The following is a 21,595-nucleotide window of genomic DNA, read 5'->3' as shown; positions in this document are numbered from 1 at the left end:
CTTCTAGACAAAAGAAAGAAATGGGTATTTATAAAGACTGAGTCCTCAGGCACGTATTAGATGCCAACCAGAGGATGAAATGAATCACTGTGGGTGCCTGCAGTTGGGCAGATGAGCCCTACTGTTTATTTCCAAAGGTGTTGCAATCACATGAAAGACATTTCAGAGGCAACCGAAAATGGCTAGAGAATAGGCTAAAATCTCAGTCTTCTGAGAAGATTGGAAAGTTTATGTTTGATTGCCTTAGGAAAGACATTTGTAAGAAGGGATGCAGTAAGAAAGGATGCAGTTAAAGTGGAAGTTCTTTCTCCTTCGCCTTGAATACCAAAGCAATGAAGCTGCGAGAAAACTGAACTCAGAAAAAAGCCACACAGTTAAAACTAGAATCCTTTTCCAAAAGAAGTAGTCTGAGTTTAAAAGCCCAGGAATATTTCAAGTTCATTTAGACAAATGTCTTCATAAAGATTTTCTCCAGTTAGTCATAAAAGGAGTTTTTGAAGAACTATTACTCCTCTATCTTCAGGACTTGAACCAGTTTTGCACTACTGGAAAGCAGGATGAGATCTAGCAGGAAGGGCACATTTCTCTAGGAGTGCATTGTGTAAACAGTGGTGGCTGGCAGAGTGACAGTGGGTGTCCTGGCCGGGCTGCCACTGCCAGGATTGCTGCCTGGTGGTGCCAAAGGCTGGGCACTCTGGTCAGAGAGCAATGAGGTACCAGGGGGAAGAGCTGTTGTAGATAGTGAGGGAGGATGGACAGATCTTTCCAGAGGCCCTGCAGAGCCAAGAACCTGAGCTCCATGTTGAAAGGAAGGATAGAAAAATAGAGATAAGCTTTGAGAGTCAGGGGTGTAAACTTTCCAGATGGAGAAGGCTGGAGGTTGGTTACTGCTGACAGCATAACTAAGGCCCCTGTTCCACCTGTGATTCATCAGGTACAGAGAAGGTAAAATGCCCTGTGAAGAGGTGGGAGAGATGACCTCCCTCCCTTCAGATGGGGCAACGGATCCAGCAGAGCCTCAGCCCTTAGAAGGTTCCAGAAGAGGAGGTGGCAGGTATCAGAAGTCCTCTCCTGAGGAGATGGAAGCCTCATGTGCCAGCCTGCCGTGCTGTCGCGGGCGGTTTGCCGCTTGCCGAGGGCTGGCACAGGAGCACTGCAAGGAGGCTGCCAAAGCTCCTTTGTCTCCTGGACTGTGACCACTGCTGCTCATCCATGTGGGCACCCGTGATGCAGCCAGGGGAGACCTCAGGAGTGACTACACGGCTCCGAGTGCAAGGGTGAAGGGTGCAGGTGCCCAGCGGGTGCCTCAGTCCCGCTGGTGCAGGGGGAAGGCTCTGGCTGGTGCAGGCACATCTAGGAGCCAGTCTGTAGCTGTGATGGTGGTGCTGCTGGCAGGGCTGTGATCTCCAGGGACGTGGGGTATGCTCTGAGGAGCAAGGACTGCTGAGCAAGAATCTGACCATGTGAGCTGAGGTCATCTCTAATTGGCTGCACAGCCTTGTGAAGGCGGCTTTAAATGATGCTTATTGCGGAAGAGGGTTCATTCCCTGAAGAAAAGGGTGAGCAGAAAGATGCAGTCTACAGCTAAATGAGCAGGGTGTGTAGGGAAGATGGAGCTAGGCTTTCCATGGGGGTACAGGGTGGAAAAAGGATGAGAGGCAAAAAAAAAGAAAGATGGGAGTTTAAAATCAGAATTATGGAAACAAATGAGATGTCATGAGGGTGTTCAGATGCTGCCACAGGTTTCCCATAGAGGTTTTGAGATTACCATCCATGGAGAAACTCAAAGCTTGTCTGAAGAATGACCCAAGAAACCAGTTTTAACTCAAATTACTGTGAGTAGGATGTTGGTCTAGGAGACCTCTAGAGGTTCTTTCAAAGCTGTACGACTCATTGATTCAGTCATTTTTTACAAATTATTCTGACACATTAGGGTTGGCCATGGCGTGATGTCTGAATTCAGAGTTATTTCAGGGAAGTCCTCTATTCTCTGCCATGCAAGAGATCAGTCTGAGTATCTCCAGTGTTCCCTTATACTTTACATATAATCGTATCATATGGAGCTTGGATATGACCTGGTATGGCAATCCTTGGATTAATTTACAGTTATAAATAAGAAGAACTTGTTTTACTTTGATTTGTCCTTAGGCACATGAACAGATGTGACTACTCCTCTTGTGATGCATACAAATATTCGTCAATCATCATAATCAAAAGGAATTCTTGACATTACATTGTTTAGGTAATAGTCCCTGGCTTATATTTACATTAAATCCTAAATTTTAAGTAGTCATGAAACTTTACAATCTCTTCAGTAAATAAGTGGCACTGAGCACCTAAATGGCATTACAGTGGAGGAGGTGTATGGTTAAAGGCTGGCTTTTACCTCCTTGAGTGGTAGAGCTCTGCTTCTGGGAGAGGTCATGTGTGCCATGCTGCTAGGAGAAGGTTTAGCTATTTTGTCTCCATCCAGTCTTGCTACTGGATACAGAAAAGAGGTGGAAATGTTGTCTTGCTCATTCTCTGCTTCATGGGCAATGAATTATCAGTAGTGGAAGAAGCAGTGCACCAAACTGCCCTTGTGAGCAGCTGTTAACAGGTGTCATAGCTCTTCTCACTGTTTTGTTTAGACATGACCCTGGTTACAGAATTACATTTGTAGCAAAATGACATTCACCAGTGATGAAATACAGCAAACTGAAGGTGAGCATAGTGACTCTCTAACGATGCACAGCAACATGCCATAATAATTCTTGTCCGAGATGAAGAAAGACTTTGTGACTCCTTGGATCAGTTTTCATTCTGGCTTTGAGTGCATTATATTGAGCTCTGTTTATGATCCATGTTTTAATAGTAAATCCTATTTTTGTCTTTACTTAATTTCTAAGATTTGGTAGGAGTTGCCACTGAAAATTGGTGTGAGTTCATGAGGTTGTTTAGAACTGTCTGACAACAGCTAGGCAACTGATTTAACTTTCAGGAGAGAAAGTTAACGTGGGATTTTTTTTTTTTTTTTCCATTCAGCACTGTAGGAAAAGGGGCATTTACCACTGAAATAAGTTCAGGACTAGGAGATTGCTTGTCAGATCTTGAGGTAGTCAAAATTATTTTTCCCTCGTTAAGGAGTGTATGTGTTCCAGGCATGAGAAGGACACAGACAATCTGTGGATGACTGCTCAGGTGTTTTAAGCTGCAAAACATCTAGAGAAGTCAAAAAGCTGTTTTTCTTCCTCTCTGCTGTGATACCAAGCATTGCTGCATTTCATATGCTTGCTGTAAAAGCACTTTGGGACAACCAGAATGGAGCTTTAATTTAGCAATCAAACATTTCTATTATTCCCTATTTCATGTCAGAGGAGTTGCTGGTGGAATACTGATTCTGTGTGTAGGGACTGGGGCTGAGGGGAATGCTGTATGGAGATGGGAAGTGGCAGCTCTCACTTCTGTGCTTGAATCTGTTCTGCTTTGCTTTGTTGCTGCTGTGAGAAAACACATCTCTTCTATATGTCAAGAATGGATTTTTTTTTTGCCTGCTGAGCGCAGGAAGGCTTCTGAGTCTTGGTGAGAACATGCCATTAAATATATTTGCAGCCCATTAGGCCTAAAGACTTCAACACCTGCTGTACCAGTGAGAAGAAGATTTTTTTTTGATATGTGATGGTTTCACTCATATGATGCTTCCATTGTGTTTTACAAGAGAACATGCAACTTGTTAAAGCCTTTTGGCACAGGTAACTTAGTTCCCACAGTAAAGTAAAGTGATTACCTGATAGCGAGTTAGCAAGAAAAACCTCTTTCAAGGTTTGCATCTATGCTGAGCTTTTTTTTTCATTCATAAGATCATAGAAAAGTTGAGTTGGAAGGGACCTTTAGATGTCATCTAGTCCAGCCTCTTTGGAATGAGCAGGGGTATCTTCAGCTAAATCAGGTTGCCCACTGAGAGCCCCATCCAACTTGACCTTGAATGTTTCCTGGAATGGGTCGCCTACCACTTCTCTGGACAACCTGTTCTGGTGTTTCACCACTGTTGCTATAAAAATCTTCTTTCTCATATCTTGTCTAATTCTATCCTCTTCTAGTTTTAAACCATTGCACTTTTCCTACTGCAACAGGCCTTGCTAAAAAATTTGTCCCCATCTTTCCTATATGCCCTCTTATGCTCTTGTTGAGTGCATGCATTTAAATTCTATTTTTTTGCAATTTTATTAATTTAATTTTTTAATTCAAAAATGTAGATGCTTTCTTACAGTTTGGTATTAGAAAACAATTTTTTGCAGTCATACAAACCTAGTGTAGCCTGGTATACAGTGCTTTCTTCCTGCTGTTATCAGGACAGATGACTCCTTCTGCAAATTCATGGGCAAGTGTTTGAGCAAGATAGAAAGCTCAGCTCTTGAACTGCTGAATTTGTAGGTTGGTAAGCAAAATTTGAGACTTTCAAAGGTGATTGTGGTTTTAGAATGAAATTCCTCTAATTAAGGGGCATTTTGACTACTATTTTCTAAAACTATTAAGTATATATTCCAAAAGGCAGGAAAAGACCAAACATCTCCAAAATTCCAGTGTGCGTTGCTGTGAGTCTGATCAAAATGTCCATATGTACTCTTGATACAGAAGAGAAAACTATAAATCTCATATGTGTATCTCTGTCTGAATTCTGGCACCAGGTCAAAATAGACAGGTGAACAACCTCAGATTTGACACAAGATAGTAATTTTTGAGGAATAATATTGTGTCGTAAGTGACTTGGAAAATTCAAGAGAGAAAATTACATGTATATCACATGTCCTTTATTCGTCCAAAGATCTGTCATGAATTCATTCAAAATAATAGTCGCCACAGCAGCAGTAATAATAAGACAATAAACATTTATATACATAAGTATTTTGGTGAACACTGTAGTAGTGGTAATACTGCAAAAAACAATTATGTACATATATAGTTTGGTGAACCCCTATTAAAGTGAAATAGCATAGAAGAACTTGAAGCATGTCATGATTTTCTTCTGATGAACTTGACTTTCTTGGTAATCTGAAAGATAACTGAAGAGTTATAACTTGTCAGAAAAAGAAGCCAAAATAAATTGCATCTTTATAATATTCTTTATTAGAAAATGCTCTAGGGAGCATATAGAGTTTAAAAACTCAATGCCTTTTCCTGATGATACTTTCATCACAAAATAATGGCATTTTATTGCAGACTATTTAAAATTAATTATTTTAAATTAGTGAGATAGTTGGTGGGTGATAGTTTTTGAGAGCTGTTTTTGGGAGTGAAGTGTCTCCTTTGTTATGTGCAACTAGCCTTATAAGCAGTATTAATTATGCCACATTGTAAAATTCTTCCTATTTAAATGACGAATAAGATACAAGGAATGAATAATAATATTTCATATCTGTTGTTGCAATGGGCATATGGCAGGTAGAAGATAAAGAGGAGTAAAACTGGAGAAAAATAGTTCATGGAAAGATCTGTTAATTGAACTGTGCTACAATTCCCTAATCTCACAATTTTTAAAATTATTCTTCCATAGCCTCAGACCATTCGGCAGACTCTTCAAAAGACACTGCAGTATTTTGAGCATCAAGTTATTGGGTAAGTGTTAATGTGAGGTAGTGAAAGGTGCATGGTAATGTTTTGCTCTGTGCTTTCCAATTCACAGCCTTACATGATAAGCTTTTTAATTTAATTTTTAATTTTTTCTCTCAAATTCTTAGAGATGCTTTGGAATAGCAATACATAATCTGGATGTAAACGTTAAACTGCTGTGCAGTCCTGCTTCTGTACAATCCCATCAGACGATGACTGCTTAATGAACTATAATGTTTCTTATAAAAAGAGAATAATGAATGTTTTTCAGTCATAGAATATCAGGTTGGGAAGGGACCTCAAAGCTCATCTTATCCAGCCTTTCTTGACAGAAGCACGGTCTAGACAAGATGGCTCAGCACTCTGTCCAGCTGGATCTTGAAATTGTCCATCCTGGGGCAATTAATCCTTAATCCTTTGCCACCACTTCTGAAAGACATTTGTTGTCTTGGCATTTGTAGAAGGAGTTGTTGTAACTCTTTTTTTTCTGTAGTTACAGAGATGAAGAGAAGAATTTCCACAATATATCAAACAGATGCACCTATACAGACTGCTCTGGCAATGAAGAAACTGAAGATGTCTCAGGAATTCTCCAGTGTACAGCTAACGTGCTTGGTATGTGTTTTTTCACGGGAATTTGTTTCCTTTAGTTGGAAGGAAAGTTTACTGACCAGCCTAATGCCAACAGTGAAACCAGAATTTTTTGCTCCAACCACAGAAATTTAGAATATAGGCAGCAACATACCAGTGCACTGTTACTACATTTGTCTCCTTTTCATACATTTTGAATCTTTAAGACTATCCAGATGTGATTGTCAGTGGAGGTAGTGAATGTGTATTGTGCAATACCCAGTGATTTGAGAAGTTTCAAAGGCTTTTGGAAAGAGGACTTGCTTCTGTGCAGGCCTTGGCATTATCTCTAGTGTTTTTATAGGGCTTCTGCAGAACAACAGACACTTAACCATCTCTGGGCGTGGTGGATAGAGGGCCTGAGAAACAGCAGCAGGGTGTACCGGAGACATGAAACATTCTGAAAACTTAGATTTTCTTTGTCAAGAAGCATAACACTGAAATCTGACTGTTTTCGATAACTGAAGATAAGTTTTAACTTTCCATGTCAGGGGAATAGGGTGAGGTGATAACCTGCTCACGTTCTGGTCTTTGCCATTGTATCCTGCTGACTTAAAATACTTTTGGAGGATATGCACTGTGTATCTGTCTTTTCTATTGCAAACTGTTAAACAGACTTGGTGTGCTCTGTGAAACAGCAAACATAATCTAGTTTAGAAATGACTGTGTTTCACTGACATTCAAAATGTTGTATATTTTTTTTGTTTTTAGCTGCCCAGTGTTTTATTCTGAAAAATGCTGGATGCTGTCAGGGATGTTACATGTGCCTTTAACTGCTGCTAGAAAAAGGTGGCATTTAGAACAAATCAAATTCTAAATGTGTCCAGTGTGAGTTACCTTTTTTTTTTAATCTTCAAATATTTGCATGCTAGTTCTCTAAAACAAATGCTATGAGTGATAAGGTAGCACTCATGTAAAGCAAAGACTTTAAATGTTATCATGTGCGTAATAATATTATAAAAAGCCAAACTAGACATTCAGTACTTATTTCACTGTGACACAAAGTATGTGTTATAAGAAACATTTATTAATGACTTTTCAGTCTCAAAGTGCTTTTAAGCAGTGTGTTAGTCCTAGTACCTCAGCATGGCTGAGTAATGTGCAACCTCTTTCTTCAGTGGTATCCTCACAATGGATGTTTATTAGGGGCAGATTGGGACCAAAATATAGGGATAACATCTAAGCATTACTATCTTGGGGAACTGTTAAAGTGGGCTTTGTTGAAAATTAGGTTGCAGAGACTTTTTCTTGGACAAGTTCGCCTCTTAAAGAAAGAGTTCTTAGCAAAAAAGCCACTTCAGTATGAGCAAAACACTGAGATAATTTAAAAGCAATCCCTCTCCCTATCTGGGATAAGAACATAAGGGATGAGCAGTAAACCCAGCTTCTTTATTTTAACTGTAGCTCCTATCAGAACAGGGAAAAATTTAATGGAGGCTGTGTAATTAATTCTCACATACACAGTTATTTTTCTTATTGAATAAAGACAGGTAAGAGCCACCTCTGTGAAAGAGGGATGTAACCACTGGAGTGTGTACCTGGAGCAACTGGCATTACTGAGGCAGGAGGGAAGCATGAATCTGACTGTGATGAAGGCTACAGAAACTGTTGAACCAAATCTGGCTCTTAGCTTATTTATATGAGCAGTAAGAGGCAGTTGCTGTCTAGGGCTGGAAGAAAATGTTTCCTTAAAGATGCTTGGAAGCATATTCATGCTCTCTGACCTTAGATACTGCCAACATGATTCACCTCTTCCAAGCTTTTAACCACCTCTAAAAAAGTCATTTAGCATTCCTTATTCATCAGAAGAGTGCAAATGCTGAGATCATTGGTAAGCTTGGAAGACTGTGAGCAGATGCTTCATACTGTGGTCCTGGTGCTTACACTGCTCACAGGGAAGTGCTGACTGCAAGCTGTTCACTCAGCTCGGTGCATGAGATTTATCATGTATGAATGCTGCAATTTTCCTCTTGTCAAGTCAGCACTAAAGTGTGTCACCATCTTCCTGCAGCACAAGGACCTGATTCTCCTTGTTGCCTTGCTGAGCTGCTCTGCTACAAGTCTTGACATCAATAGAAGTCTCCCTGCTTTAAAGCACTGTAATTAAAGGAACCCATGTCCATCCCATTCACATGCTGTAAACCATGTGTGGTACCAGATCAATCCCACAGTTTTCCTTTACAATGACAGCTTCTGAGGCTTGAGTTTTTATTTTAACTTTTTCTCCTTTCAAAACCAGTCCAGACAGCTTCATTATGGACTACTGTCATTAATTGGTGCATGCATACTTTTACAGTGTCCTTCATAAACATATAGAAACAGAGAATCCTTTAGGCTGAAAAAGATCTTTAATATCATCAAGTCCAATTGTTAATGCAGCACTGCCAAGTACACCACTAAACTGTGTTCAGAGGAGGTTGACAATGTTGGAACCTATTTTAGAAATAATGATAAGAGAAAAATGTCCATGATGAAGTATGGTATGTGGATTACTACCACATTTGTTTCGTAGGTGACTATAAACTTGTACTGAGGTATGTTAGAGAGAAAACATTCAGATATGTTGTATCTGAAGAGATTTCTTATTTGACCTTGGGCAAGTTTTTACTCTTTCTGTTCCTCAATTTCCAATCTGTATAATGGAGATAACAGGATTTTTAAAATCCTTTAAACCATATGTCAGTGCTATTCAGATTTCAACCTTCTTGAAGTAAAGACATTTTCATACCCTTTGTACATTCAGCATTTTGAGCAATGACAGCAAATCTCATTTGGGACTGCTTTTGTCCTCAGGATTTAAAATAATTTGATTTCAAGTAAGATTAGAGTGTGCATTTTTACTTAAATGCTTCCAGAATAAAGCAGAAGACCTTCATGTACTGCAAATTAAAACTTTGGCAACAGGAAATTACAGATTAAAACTTTTTTTGTTGTTTTGTAACTGCTATTGCAAGGAATTTATTCCGAGACATAAAGCCTTCATGACCTATCTCCTGTTTATTTTTTTGGCAGGTATTCAAAGAAGGTCTGTGCTACTGAGTTTTACAAAGCAGTAGAGAAATGCCCAATTTTCCTTTTTGAACCCCACTCAGTACTTCCAATATATCACATGATATTTCTCACATCCCAAATGCACAACCTTCACCTCACCTCCTCCAAACACTCTTTTCAGGCACTGCAAACAATTAATGTAGCCTTTGTGAATGTGAACTATTTTTCACTCTTCAGTCCTTCACAGGGAAAGAAAAGAAAAGGAGCTTCACTAAGGCAGTTACCTATCTTTTAAATGGCATCAATATTTCCTTTGGAGGCACTTTACATCTTACTGAGGAACTGTGTAATCTGTCATCACTTTTATAGTAAAACTAATGAAAAGTAACCTACATTTTTAAAGTCATATAAAAAGAACTGTTGTGCCAAATCTGTAAAGTAGCAGTAACTGTTCATACCCAGTCTCTGATGACATAGAAGTGTCTTTGAAAGCCCATTTGTGTATTTTAAACTTCAGTATCTAAATTGCATGTACTGCTGCACCACGTTAGATACACTCTATAAATTACACTTGGTCACACAGTCCGAAGTTACAAATACACTTGTATCAGATCATGGTTTCAGCATAAAAGCCTGGAGAAGTAATTTTAACTGACTTTCCATTGCATAAGGTACAGAAAAAAATTCTCCTCCATTTTTTAAACTCAAGCAAATAATTTATACAACAGAATTACTTTTTGTCTAATAAAAATTTGTCTCCTAAAATTTTACTACAATTACTTCATTTTCTTTAAAAATGCACAGTGCATATCAATGGCTAAGTCAGCTCTGCATGTGGACTCAAGTGTATTGCAGGAATTTTTCCTATTAGGCATTTGTAACTTGATGGATAACAATGCTCTTTCTTTTGGTTTTGCTTCAGAGAATGGTGTGAGGAATTTTCTTGTCTCTCTATCTTTCTGAGCATCTTCTGTTTGGAGGATGATATGGAGCAGTGGCAATTCCCTAGAGATTCCCTAATACCCTGGTGATAAGCTGTGTGGAATCCTGGCCCAGAGCCCTGTCCTGTCAGGGAGATAAATTGTGTTTCTGGATTCTGCTTCCCCAAGTCACCAAGGAGGAGGTGGCATCCATTGTTAGTGTAAGGTTTTAGAGAGTTCTTGCTCTGGGTGACATTTGCTTGTCACTACCAAAGAGAATATGTGCTGCAGGCTGCTTTATATAGGGCAAATCACTTAATGCCTAAATATATCTTGCAGGGCTGATCCTTCATTTAGTACAAAGGGCATAATTCTATAAAAGTCATTTGTTCTCTGTACATTTGTCAAAGTTAGAGATCGGTGTTTCCTTTATGAAGCTGAGAAAATCTTAGCTCTTATATGAGGCAATGGCATGAAGCTGGACATTAGGAAAAGGTTATTCACCCAGAGGGTGGCTGAGAGCCTCACTGAGCTGAAGGCTGTTCTTTATCGCTCCACTGCTGAGCCCTTGGGAAGTGGTCACAGCATGAAACCTGATAGAATTCGAGAAGCACTAGGACTATGTTCTCAGGTATATGGTGTGATTCTTGGGGATGTCTTGTGCAGGGCCAGGAGTTGGATTTTGATGATCCTTGTGGGTCCCTTCCAACTCAGAATATTCTATGCTTCTATGATCCTCTGTTGTTAGAGAGGAATATATTTGGGATCATCCTGGTAACTATTAAATAACTGCTGAGAAATACTATATTTGAAGAGGCAGGAAATAGTTGAAAAGGTGGTGCCAGGACAGATTTTAGCCTACCATGAGATTAGACCAAGTGTAGTGTTTGCAAAAGGTAAACAAAAGTTTGGTAGATTGAGTGCTTGGGAGGTGTCTGAGAACTGTAAATGCGTAGATATTGAAAGTATATAAACTTTTATCACTTCCCTTTGCACTAAGAACCGCGGCTAGTCATTAGGATGCAACTAATTTAGGATACAAGCCCTGATTTATAATTAAAGTTGTTGGTTTACAAATGGTGTAAAAGGAAATGTTACATGGCCCAGAGGACTGGCAATACTAATGGATTCTAATAATACTTTATCCTGGGGGGTCTAAGCTATACACACAGGGCTCCTGTTATTTAGCAGATGTTACAGTGCACTGGCAACACAAAAGTAATCTAAACAAAAAGCATGTAGTTCATGTGATTTCAAAACTGAGATGAGTATATCTCAATTAGAAAAGGACAAATGTTTATACCAAATGGCCTTAGACATCCCACTCTTCTCAAATCAGAGCTATTTATTGTTAGAAAGCAGATGAACTTCCAGCAGATAATGAGCGGTTTGGAATTATGATGTACAATAGCATCTTGTGGAAGTCTATTTATAAAGAACATATTCTTGCCATGATTCATTGACTAAATGTAGGTGTTTGTCATTATCTGAGGTGCTGTGAGGTATCTTGTGGCCTCTGTCAAACCTTCAGAAATATGTAGGTCTCCCTTAGGTCCCTCATCTTGGCAGATACAGTAACTGTTGGTTCTTTTGTAGATGTCTTGGATGCCTTATGAAGACTCAAGGAGCATTCGATTTCTATATTTAGTCAGATGAGTTGAGCCCTTTATACATGTGAGGAGTTATGAGAGATGATTTTGCATTTCATGGGAAGAGTTTTTGGATTTCATTACAATTTTATTCGTTGCAGGAAGTGCAGTTCTGCTCCCCATATTAAAGACATATATTTATTTTAAAGAAAGAAAAAACAAATGAAAAAAATCCTTATTACCATTTAGTCTCTAGATTTAGCATGAAACAAACCTGGTCTGCCTAATGTTTGGGAACTACCAATCTAATGACTGCAGTTTTCATGTAATGAGCCCTGAGCAAATATAAGAAGTTGAGCCTCCCAGCTTGTGGTGGGGGACATAAAATCATGATTGCTACTTGTAGCTTGGCTTTGCTTGCAGAATTGGCTGCTACTGAGAGCGCTATATGGGGGCAAAAACCCCTTTTGCTGCCTGTTCTTAATATCTCGTGTGAGCTTCCCATGTCAACAGTTTTGAGCAGAATATTTTATATTTATGTTGAGAACCGGTGATCAGCTCCTCGCCAAGAGGAAGTAATTACAATGATGTTTCTATCACTGGGCAGAGGACAGGGAAAGAAAGCACCTCATTAAAAGTGGATAAAATAAATATTATAGGTGAAAAAGTCTCAGGAATTATTTTTATAATAGTTGTTCGCATTTATATTCTGTGAAATCTTGAAAGATATGCAGGTCCTGCATGTCACTCTAAGAGAAGTGTTGTATAGATTTTTCAGTTGTGTCACAACCATATGTAAAGGCATAAAATGATGCTACTGTATTTATATAAAAACCACAAAAAAGGTAATATAAAAATGCTATCTCAATTCCCAGGATGATAGAAATTCACAATCATAATGAAGTAAAATCTAAGTCATTTATACAGTAATTAGATACTGGTACTAAGCCCACTTTCAAGCCAAATGATTAATCTACAGTACCTTCAGCATTAGTCTGTACACAAGAAAACCTTTTTTATTCAGAGACTAAATGTTGCTTTCCTTACCATCTGAAATAATTATTTGGAATTCTGAACCGCCACTCGTCTTTCTGTCCACAGGTCTGTTTAAGGAAAAGATGTTACTGATGCCAAAAATTAGTTAATCCAAAAACATTTAAGAGACACTTGCTATAACTGAAGGTGGCAAATTCTGCTTCTGTTCACAGTATGAGGTCTGGAATTGCATATTTAATTGTTCCAGCCCCTTAAGGTTTGATATTTACAGATTCTGAATGGTATCTCAGAAAAAAAAAAAATATTTTTCAATGCCAAATGAGTCATATGCTGGCCACTATGCAGCCATTGTCAGTACAAGCCAATGTAAGTACTGGATTGCTTGTAACTGCTTCTGCATGCTGTACCAGTTAAAGAATTACCTTGATTTTTTTATCACATCACATCATCACATCACATCACATCACATCACATCACATCACATCACATCACATCGCATCACAATTTTTTATTCACATCAGATTTTTTATCTTCTCATTGCTTCTCAAGAGCTTATGATTTGCAATTTTCCTTATGGGAACATTCTTACCTAATTTCTACACTTCATAATGTACAAAATACTTAAAAATATTGTATTAATTCCTTGGCATTTTCTAGTATGTTTTTAGTTTACAGTAACTGCTGAAAAGAAAGTGAAAACCTTTTGCTAGCATGTTATTACAGGATGAAGTCATCTTTTTCTGCTCCAGTTCAGTGAAATACTTAATTTGTACTTTGAACCTGTGCTTAAAGACTATGGTAATTTTGGATCTGGGTAGCAAATATAAGATCCCTTCTCTTAATGTCTTTGAGACACATTTTGAAAGGATAATAATTTTTCACAGATCCAAAAGTGCTTTTTAGTGGAGGTCTGTAGCAATATTTCCATTCTGTGTTGCTTTGCCTCAATTTCCAATGTGCATATTTAATTTCTCTCCAATATGGAATAGAAAAAAAGTGACTTTGTAACGAAAAGCAGTGAAAAGAAACTACTAAGAAAAAGACATTTACAGTTAAAACGTGATTTGTCCTCCTGACATCAATTTAAGTAGTAGGATCACAGCAGATTCCTCTCCAGGAGGAAAACAAATTGAGACTAATGCATGTTTAGGACTTCATTGCCTATATTAGTATAAGGATTGTAAAGAGCAGAAGCTCAAAATAATGATTTACTTCAGTTGGGGAGCAGCAGAGAGTGTTGGGATGATTTTTGGTTTATTTTGTATTGCTACCATTTAGTGGAGTGTCTTGGTGAAATCAAGGAAGGCCTTTTCCTCTGCATTGATTGCAAGGCAGTGCTCGTTAGGAAGCCATGCTGGAGTCATACGTGAGGTGATACGGAGTGCAGTGGCCTCTGCATTTGGAAGTGCTGGGCCCTCATAGGGATATCAAATATATTTCTTTTCTCCTGGGAAGCTGGATGAAGATTTTGCTTAGAGGTCCACAGTGAAAAAGAAGGAATGGAGATGCTGGCTTTTAAGAATGGAATAGCAAATTGTCCGTTTTGATGAACATAAGTTGACTCATATTTTCAATGCCATATTCAATTTGAATTATTCCACTGCAAAATCAAACAGAAAAACAATTTTTCAACAATTGAATGTGACATGAGTTTGAAAAGATTGGACTTTTTATGTAGATCCATAATCTCAAAGTTGTAAGAAGATTATTTTGATTTTGTTTGTATTTTCTCAGCATAAAAGGTAAAAACCGGAAGTACCATACATGTTGAAATTGGAAATCATATCGAATGTAATATATAAAGACAACAACTAGCCTGTGGAAACCTCTAAAAGTATGCACTATAGAGACAATGAGTTATGGGATTCTTTTTTTTAGCATGAAAGTTTTTCTACTTGTAATAAAACTATCTCCCAGTCTGGGAGTATTGTCCTGGATTTATCTGGGATAGAGTTAATTTCTCCTCAGTAGCTGGTACTTTGCTGTGTTTTGGATTCAGTATGAGAATTATGTTGATAACGTACTGATGTTTTGGTTGTTGCTAAGTAGTGTTTATCCCAAGCCAAGGACGTTTTTTGTATCTCATGCTCTGCCAATGAGGAGGGGCACAAGGAAGCTGGGAGGGAGAACAGCTGAGACCCAAAGTGGCCAAAGGGAAATTCCACACCACTGGAATGTCACACCCAGTTTATTAACTGGGGGAGTGACCTGGACGAGGAAAGGGACTGGCATTGGTGGTGAGCAATTGCATTGGGCATCACTTGTCTTACCATGTGGGTTTTTATTTTTTTCTTTTATCATCATTATTACTATTACTACTACTATTACTATTACTATTACTATTATTATTAAATTTTCCTTTTGTTTCAATTATTAAACTGTTCTTATCTCAACCTACAAGTTTTACATCTGATTCTCCTCCCCATTCCACTGAGGTAGGGGACTGAGCAAGTGGCTGTGTAGTGTTTACTTGCCAGCTGGGATTAACCACAACAGGTATGTGTAGAAATATGGGTAGGGAGAAAATCGACAGAAGATTTGCAAAAGATTAGGATCATTTCTATATTAGCAATTGAAGAGGTTATACTAAAGTGTATACAGAATTAGTGCTAGGTGAGCTTTTCATCAATTTTTTCAGCAAGAGAGGCAGGAATAATTCAGTAAAAATACATATCAAATATTTTGTGGAACTTTACACAAAGACATCACTGAAGCAAATAGCTTTGCAGAGAAATACAGAAAAATTTAGTCTGTGTGTGTGTTTGTGTAACAGGGAATTTATTAAATAAATATTTTTAATTCAAAGAGAAATATCACGCTTCATGCAAAAATTATTGTTTTGTTGGTAAGACTAAGGAAGAAACTTTGTTTATAGGAACATTATGATTTTGGTTCTGAAGGTTTCTTGACTTAGTTTAATTTCCTTAGTATATCATAGTATCTGTTCTTGTACAGAAAATTCATGACTAACATAGACCAGCAGTTTGGTTGAGTTTGGTCATATCCATTTTTCTATTAGAGCTGATCTGATTTTCTGCTGGTACTGTGTGCAACTCAATTCAAAACTTAAATGTTTTTAAAATTAGTGGCATGTCCTTGAGCCGGGTCATTTACCTGAATTTAATGGTAATAATTCATTTGGCTTGGGGTCAGTATGTTGTATCCAGACTGAACAGCCAGTTCTGCACAGTGGACAACAAGACCAATCTAAGACAATTAGCAAAACCTCAGGCCAAATACTGAGATAGAGTTCCCAGCAGTGGTAATGAGATGAGGTTTGTATATGCAGCAGCAAAGTCCAGGAGTGATCAGTTCTGCAAACCTCATTTGCAGTCAGTGGCGCCAGAGCAGCTACTCCACTGTATTTGTATAATACATTTGAAAGGCAGTTCACCTGTGCTGTCTTTTGGGCAGCTTTGTGGGATGCATTTGGCCATTTGTATGAATAGCCCAGGGGTTTCTGATGCTGTCCTGGTCCCCTCTGCAATCCTAAAGCCTTGGGTGCCCCTGCTAGACTGCTCACTTTTACACACAGACTTCTAAAGTTGCTCACTATACAGAACAAAGAAATTTAAAAGTATGAATATCTGTTTGTGTATACCTATGAATATGATGATTTCTTAGCTATTTGCTATTAATATCAAGTTATGACATTATTGGTATGGGTTAGACTTTAATTCTTTTTAGGTTATAGTGAGTATTTTTTGGTAAGATATTACAATACCATGGTATGCAGGCGTAATGGTAATGAGTCAGGAATTGGCACACAGTCTTCTGAGTCAGGATATTGGGGGGCATTTTGTACCAGAGGTACTTTCTTTTGGCTTAGCTGCAGAGCTGACCATCTGTGGTCATAAAAGATCCTGGGAATATTTTTGTAATAACCTAGTTTAGTGTCCAAATTTCTTTATGAGTAATAGCATTTGAATGAACTTTCCCAAATTATAGCTATTACTTCTTTTATAAAATATGCTTTGTCATGTACTTATGTTGTCATATTTATATATGTAATTTTATGCATTTTAATTTGCTATTAGTCATATATCATTGCAGACTGTAAAGCTGGGGAACACTGAAATTCCTTGTGAATATTGATTTGTGTTAACTATGCCTGCGTACACAGGCAGTTCAGACACTGCCTTGAGATTATAAAAGGTTATTGTCTGCAAACAACATGACTTCTGTCCCCTGTTATACCTCAGGTATAAAAGTCACTAACCACTCTGTTCTTCACAAATTGAAAGCCTAGAAGCAGTCTAAACAATGAGAAGTTCAGTGATCTGCTGGGATATTACCAGTGTTATAAAGCATGCTGAATACACATTAAAATAAAGGGCCTGTTGTCTCAGGAAAGAAATAACTGCCTTTCATTTCTGTTCAAATTCAAGAGAAATTTTAAGGTGCTTCACTAGTTGACCGACAGGTAATTCTGTATGATTTCAATGTAGTGAAGAAACTATGTTGTTAATTCCCAGATTAATTTCCTTTGAAAACTGTGGATATTTGTAATTCACCAACAGCTGATATATACTTCCTTTTATTCTTACATCTTAAAACAATACAAACACCTGATTAATTTTGTAACTGGGAAGTTGTAATGGAGGCTGGCTGCCTGTGAGGAAAAGGAAACAGGCCCACTAATAACTGGCTGGGAGAGCAAGCTGAAACAGTAAGGATTTTTAAAAAATGTCTTCTATGGTTATTCTATTCCCAACCACCACAGAAACCCATGGATAGGTCTCTAGTGAAAATGCTGCTCTCGCTGTTTTGGAAAAATCCTGGGCAAACAGAGGCAAAAGGGAAAAATATTACACAGTAACAATGTTGTTGACATCAGTGTCTCATTGTCCTATAGGTCTGAAGTTTGAGGAAATGCAAGAAAAATTTGGGGAGGAATTCTTCAATATCTGCTTTGATGAGAATGAAAGAGTTCTTCGAGCTGTAGGTGGGACCCTTCAAGACTTCTTCAATGGCTTTGATGCTTTGCTGGAGCATATTAGAACTTCATTTGGAAGACAGGCCACCCTGGAATCTCCTTCTTTCCTATGCAAAGAACTCCCTGAAGGCAATCTCATGCTTCATTATTTTCACCCACATCAGATCGTGGGATTTGCAATGACAGGAATGATAAAAGCAGCAGCAAAGAAGATTTACCGCTTGGAAGTAGAAGTAGAACAGGTCACAAATGATAAGTTGTGTTCAGAGGGGACAAACCCAGGTAACTGCAGTTGTTTGACTTTCCTTATCAAAGAACATGAAAATGCAAATACCACAAAAACACTTCCACCAGGAACTTCCCACTCCCCCTTAGACCTGAGGATTAGCATCAGCACCTTCTGCAGAGCTTTCCCCTTTCACCTGATGTTTGATCCAAACATGCTGGTTCTCCAGCTTGGAGAAGGTCTTAGGAAGCAGCTCAGATGTGACACTCATAAAACGCTGAAATTCCAAGAGTGCTTTGACATAGTCTCTCCTAAAATCAGTGCCACATTTGAACGAGTCCTCCTGAGGTTATCTACACCTTTTGTCATTCGGACCAAACTTGAGGATTCTGATTCTGAAAGTAAAGATAAGGTAAGAATATTGATTTGGAAGTGGATGTGCTTATATGTGTGTGGTGAGAGAGGATTTTTGCTCAGAGAAAAGCAGCTCAAGTCCTGTGTACTCTGGAAAGCCCACTCATGCCTTGCAAACAGGGGCTAAGTGATATTCCCCAGCCAAATGAATATTTTCCTAGATTATTTATAAGCTTTGCCTGTGAAGTTGTAGCAAATCATGACATTTCCATTCAGAAAATACTGTACAGTGGGGTTGAATAGTACAGCTTGAATAAAAGGGTGAGGAATTTTACAAAATACCTATACCTTATCCTTAATTTCACTCCAGCTATATTCTGATAAGAATAGCTTATATAAATATATAATAAATAGTAAACCATTTACTAGGGCCTACCTAGCTTGAAGTATTTATTCTGAAAGTTTCTCACTGCAGGGTTCTCATCGCTACCTTACTGTATCTTATTTCCATGTTTTGGAATGCTGCTTTCCTATAGATTTCTTCTTACCTCTCACCCTGCATTCGAGGAAACCAGAGCTGTAAGTGGTACTGAGTATTACTTAAGCCAGTTTTATTGTGTTCCAGACATTCAAATAGACACTTGTTCTACACTGCCTCTTTCATCCATGTTTTACGAGAGAGCTACCTTAAACAGTGAGCCCTGTGTTGAGTTTAGTGCATTCAGCTGAGGAAACTGAGAACATGTCTTTAGTGTGGAGTTCTCCAGTGGTTGGATAAAATTTGTCTCAAAGCCTATCCTTGAATTACAGGAAAGTTTTTTTTTTGTATGAAGTAGGGTTCTGGGTTTTATGCACCAAAGTACTTGTACTTAATGCTAACATTAAAACCTGCTTAAAGGCTTGAAAGTCTGTGTGTGGGTGCCTTGGAAATACTGCTGCCCTAGGTTGAACTGGATGATCTTTAAGGTCCCTTCCAACCCAAACCGTTCTATGTTTCTATGATTCTATGATAATTCAATATATAGCTACTTCTTACAGCAGAAGTATTTCCAGCTCCTCTTTGGCACCAAAATGCATATGTGTGGTGCATTTTCCTTTGGAAATAATGTATTCCCCCAAAGAGAAACAAACTGGTGCTTTTCATTTTGTATTAGTTGATCTAATTCAACTTTCTTAAAACCAAAAGGCAGTTTATTTTTTAGAATCTGTCCTCAGTGTCACCCTATCCTTTAATTACAAGAAGGAAATGAGGTGTGAAAAGGAATGGAAGTATTGGCTCTGAGCTACCTTATGACACACTTGTTTCTCCTTTGAAAGAGTCTGGTTTCATGACACTTCAGGCAGAACACACTTGTCCCTCTCAGAAGCCTTCCCCTCTCCCAGGACGCTCACAGCCCTTTGACTGCCTTCTGCTCTTCATGAATCTGCTGTAAATCACTCTGAAGAGGACGAAGTCTTAGGTGGGGGAAGGAAGCTTTCAAATACTTTTTCCCTACTTAAGTTAAACACACAAAATATTCTCTTACCTGGACAGGTTTCATATGCTTGTGGCTTGCTCTTAGGAGAAGTGGCAGGAGTGGGGCTTGATGTAGGCAGGATTTTAGATTAGGCAGTGCTAACACCAGAAAAGCAGGTGGAAGGGGGTAGCAGCAAAGGACATCCTTTGCATGCCGGCAGTTAGGAAAAAATTTGTATCTTTAAAAGTAAGGTGTGAATGAGATGCAAAAAGGTATGGTGAAGTGCAGGGGAGCTGCTGTGTTGCAGGCATGGGAATTAGTTTGAGGACATCAGTTTATCTGAAGAAGTGTTTTTTTCTGTCTCACCCATTTGATAAACACTTTCAAAATTTTTCTTTGTGAATAGTTAAAAAAAGCTCAGCATATGATGCATTTTGCCAGATATTCCTTTTTTTAAAAAAAGAAGAAGTTGCCCAGATTCATAGGCTGTGGCTGACTTGCTTACATAGATTTTGGGAGGAGGGACATAGCAATACAGTTTATGTCATGACATTATCCATAAAAGTCTTTTATGGATAAAAAAAGTAGACTGGGCCTTGGGAACTGCATGCTGTATTATTTTCCCAGAGCTCATGTCACTCATTTTGGAATTCTTTTCAGTTTGCCAGCACTTGTTAGGAAGTTGGATATTAGGCAGGTAGATCAGTGACTGGTAGTATGACCCTGCTTAAAATTTGCCCGTAGCTGACTTAGAGATTTCTCTGTTTCTCTGCCACACGCCTCTATTCAGTTCATAGTAGAATCGCATTACACTTAGAGCTATTTATCTTTTTTTTTTTAATAAATCTGACTGCAATAACTGACACTTTTCAGATACCTTTGGTTACTTTTTTAGTTACCGTCAATGGCAGCTGTAGGCATGCAACCCAGACAGCCCTACTGCAATGTTGAAGCTGTTCAGATATCTTACTGCATTGAAAAAACAAAAAGTTCAAAGGCTTTGCAATGAACAGAGGCTGTTGCAGTCTCTCTTCAAAAGATGTTTATTTTCATTTCAATGCATAAATCATATATTTTTTTCAGACTGGCAGTGAGAAAGACAGAATAAGAAAATAGTTTTCATTTAGTCTTGACACCAGATCTGTGTTCAAATGAAAGTCAGTCGCAAATCATGATCTTTCTCTAACTAGACACGTAGAAGTAAAATAAAAAACCCCACCTGTCCTGGCTTTCAGGGTATTTAGTGCTCGTTCAGTTTATTTAAAGATTCATTTGTGTGTTTGAATTTACTTGGATTTGAATCACTGGAATATATAATACTATCCTAAATTTCTGATACAAGGCCTGTGAGGTCTGGGTGATAGCACTTCCTGCAGATCTGTCTGTGGACCTTTACAGAAGCACAGCCTCATGCCTCAATATCTCAGCAAAATTTTGTTAATTTGGTATATCACCAGCTGTTCCTTGGAGATCACAGCATTTACAGGATCCCATTGTTCTAGGGACTGAGCAAAAAAAAAAAAAAAAAAAAAGAATTCCCCATCTGAAGAACATGGACACAAAGCTCTAAACATGATTTCCAAAGCCATGTTTCCTGTTTTCCCATGCAGCTAATTGCTTGTTATTGGCTTTTTTCTTATGGTATGGTACTACCCAGATGTTAAAGGGCCCTGTTGTTCTACTTCTTGTACAAACATTAAGTTGCTTTTCACATTTCATTCTAATTTTTTTTTTTTTTGTGTGTGCGTGTTTAACCAGAGACCTTCACTAGCATCCAGTCAGCTTTTCCAAATTTTGGACATTTTCCCAAAATAACAAGATCATAATGTTTGTTGTTTGACCTCTCTAAGGAAACTCATTCTATACTTCTCTATGGGAGCAATTATTTATTGCAACAATAAAAAATA

At 38.3% G+C, this 21,595-nt stretch overlaps 1 protein-coding gene across 1 annotated transcript in view; it reads left to right on the top strand.

Annotated features, from left to right (window-relative positions):
* GUCY1A2 (guanylate cyclase 1 soluble subunit alpha 2) overlaps nucleotides 1-21,595 on the top strand; it is a 152,593-nt gene that overhangs the window by 9,188 nt on the left and 121,810 nt on the right. Inside the window, exons 2-4 of the mRNA XM_030270145.4 lie at nucleotides 5,534-5,595; nucleotides 6,083-6,204; nucleotides 17,571-18,289. Coding sequence (XP_030126005.1) covers nucleotides 5,534-5,595; nucleotides 6,083-6,204; nucleotides 17,571-18,289 — 903 coding nt within the window. The remainder of the gene's footprint in view (nucleotides 1-5,533; nucleotides 5,596-6,082; nucleotides 6,205-17,570; nucleotides 18,290-21,595) is intronic.

The sequence above is a fragment of the Taeniopygia guttata genome, chromosome 1 (assembly GCF_048771995.1).
Source record: "Taeniopygia guttata chromosome 1, bTaeGut7.mat, whole genome shotgun sequence".
Taxonomy (NCBI): Eukaryota; Metazoa; Chordata; class Aves; order Passeriformes; family Estrildidae; genus Taeniopygia; species Taeniopygia guttata.
This window is presented reverse-complemented; position numbering and strand designations above follow the sequence as displayed.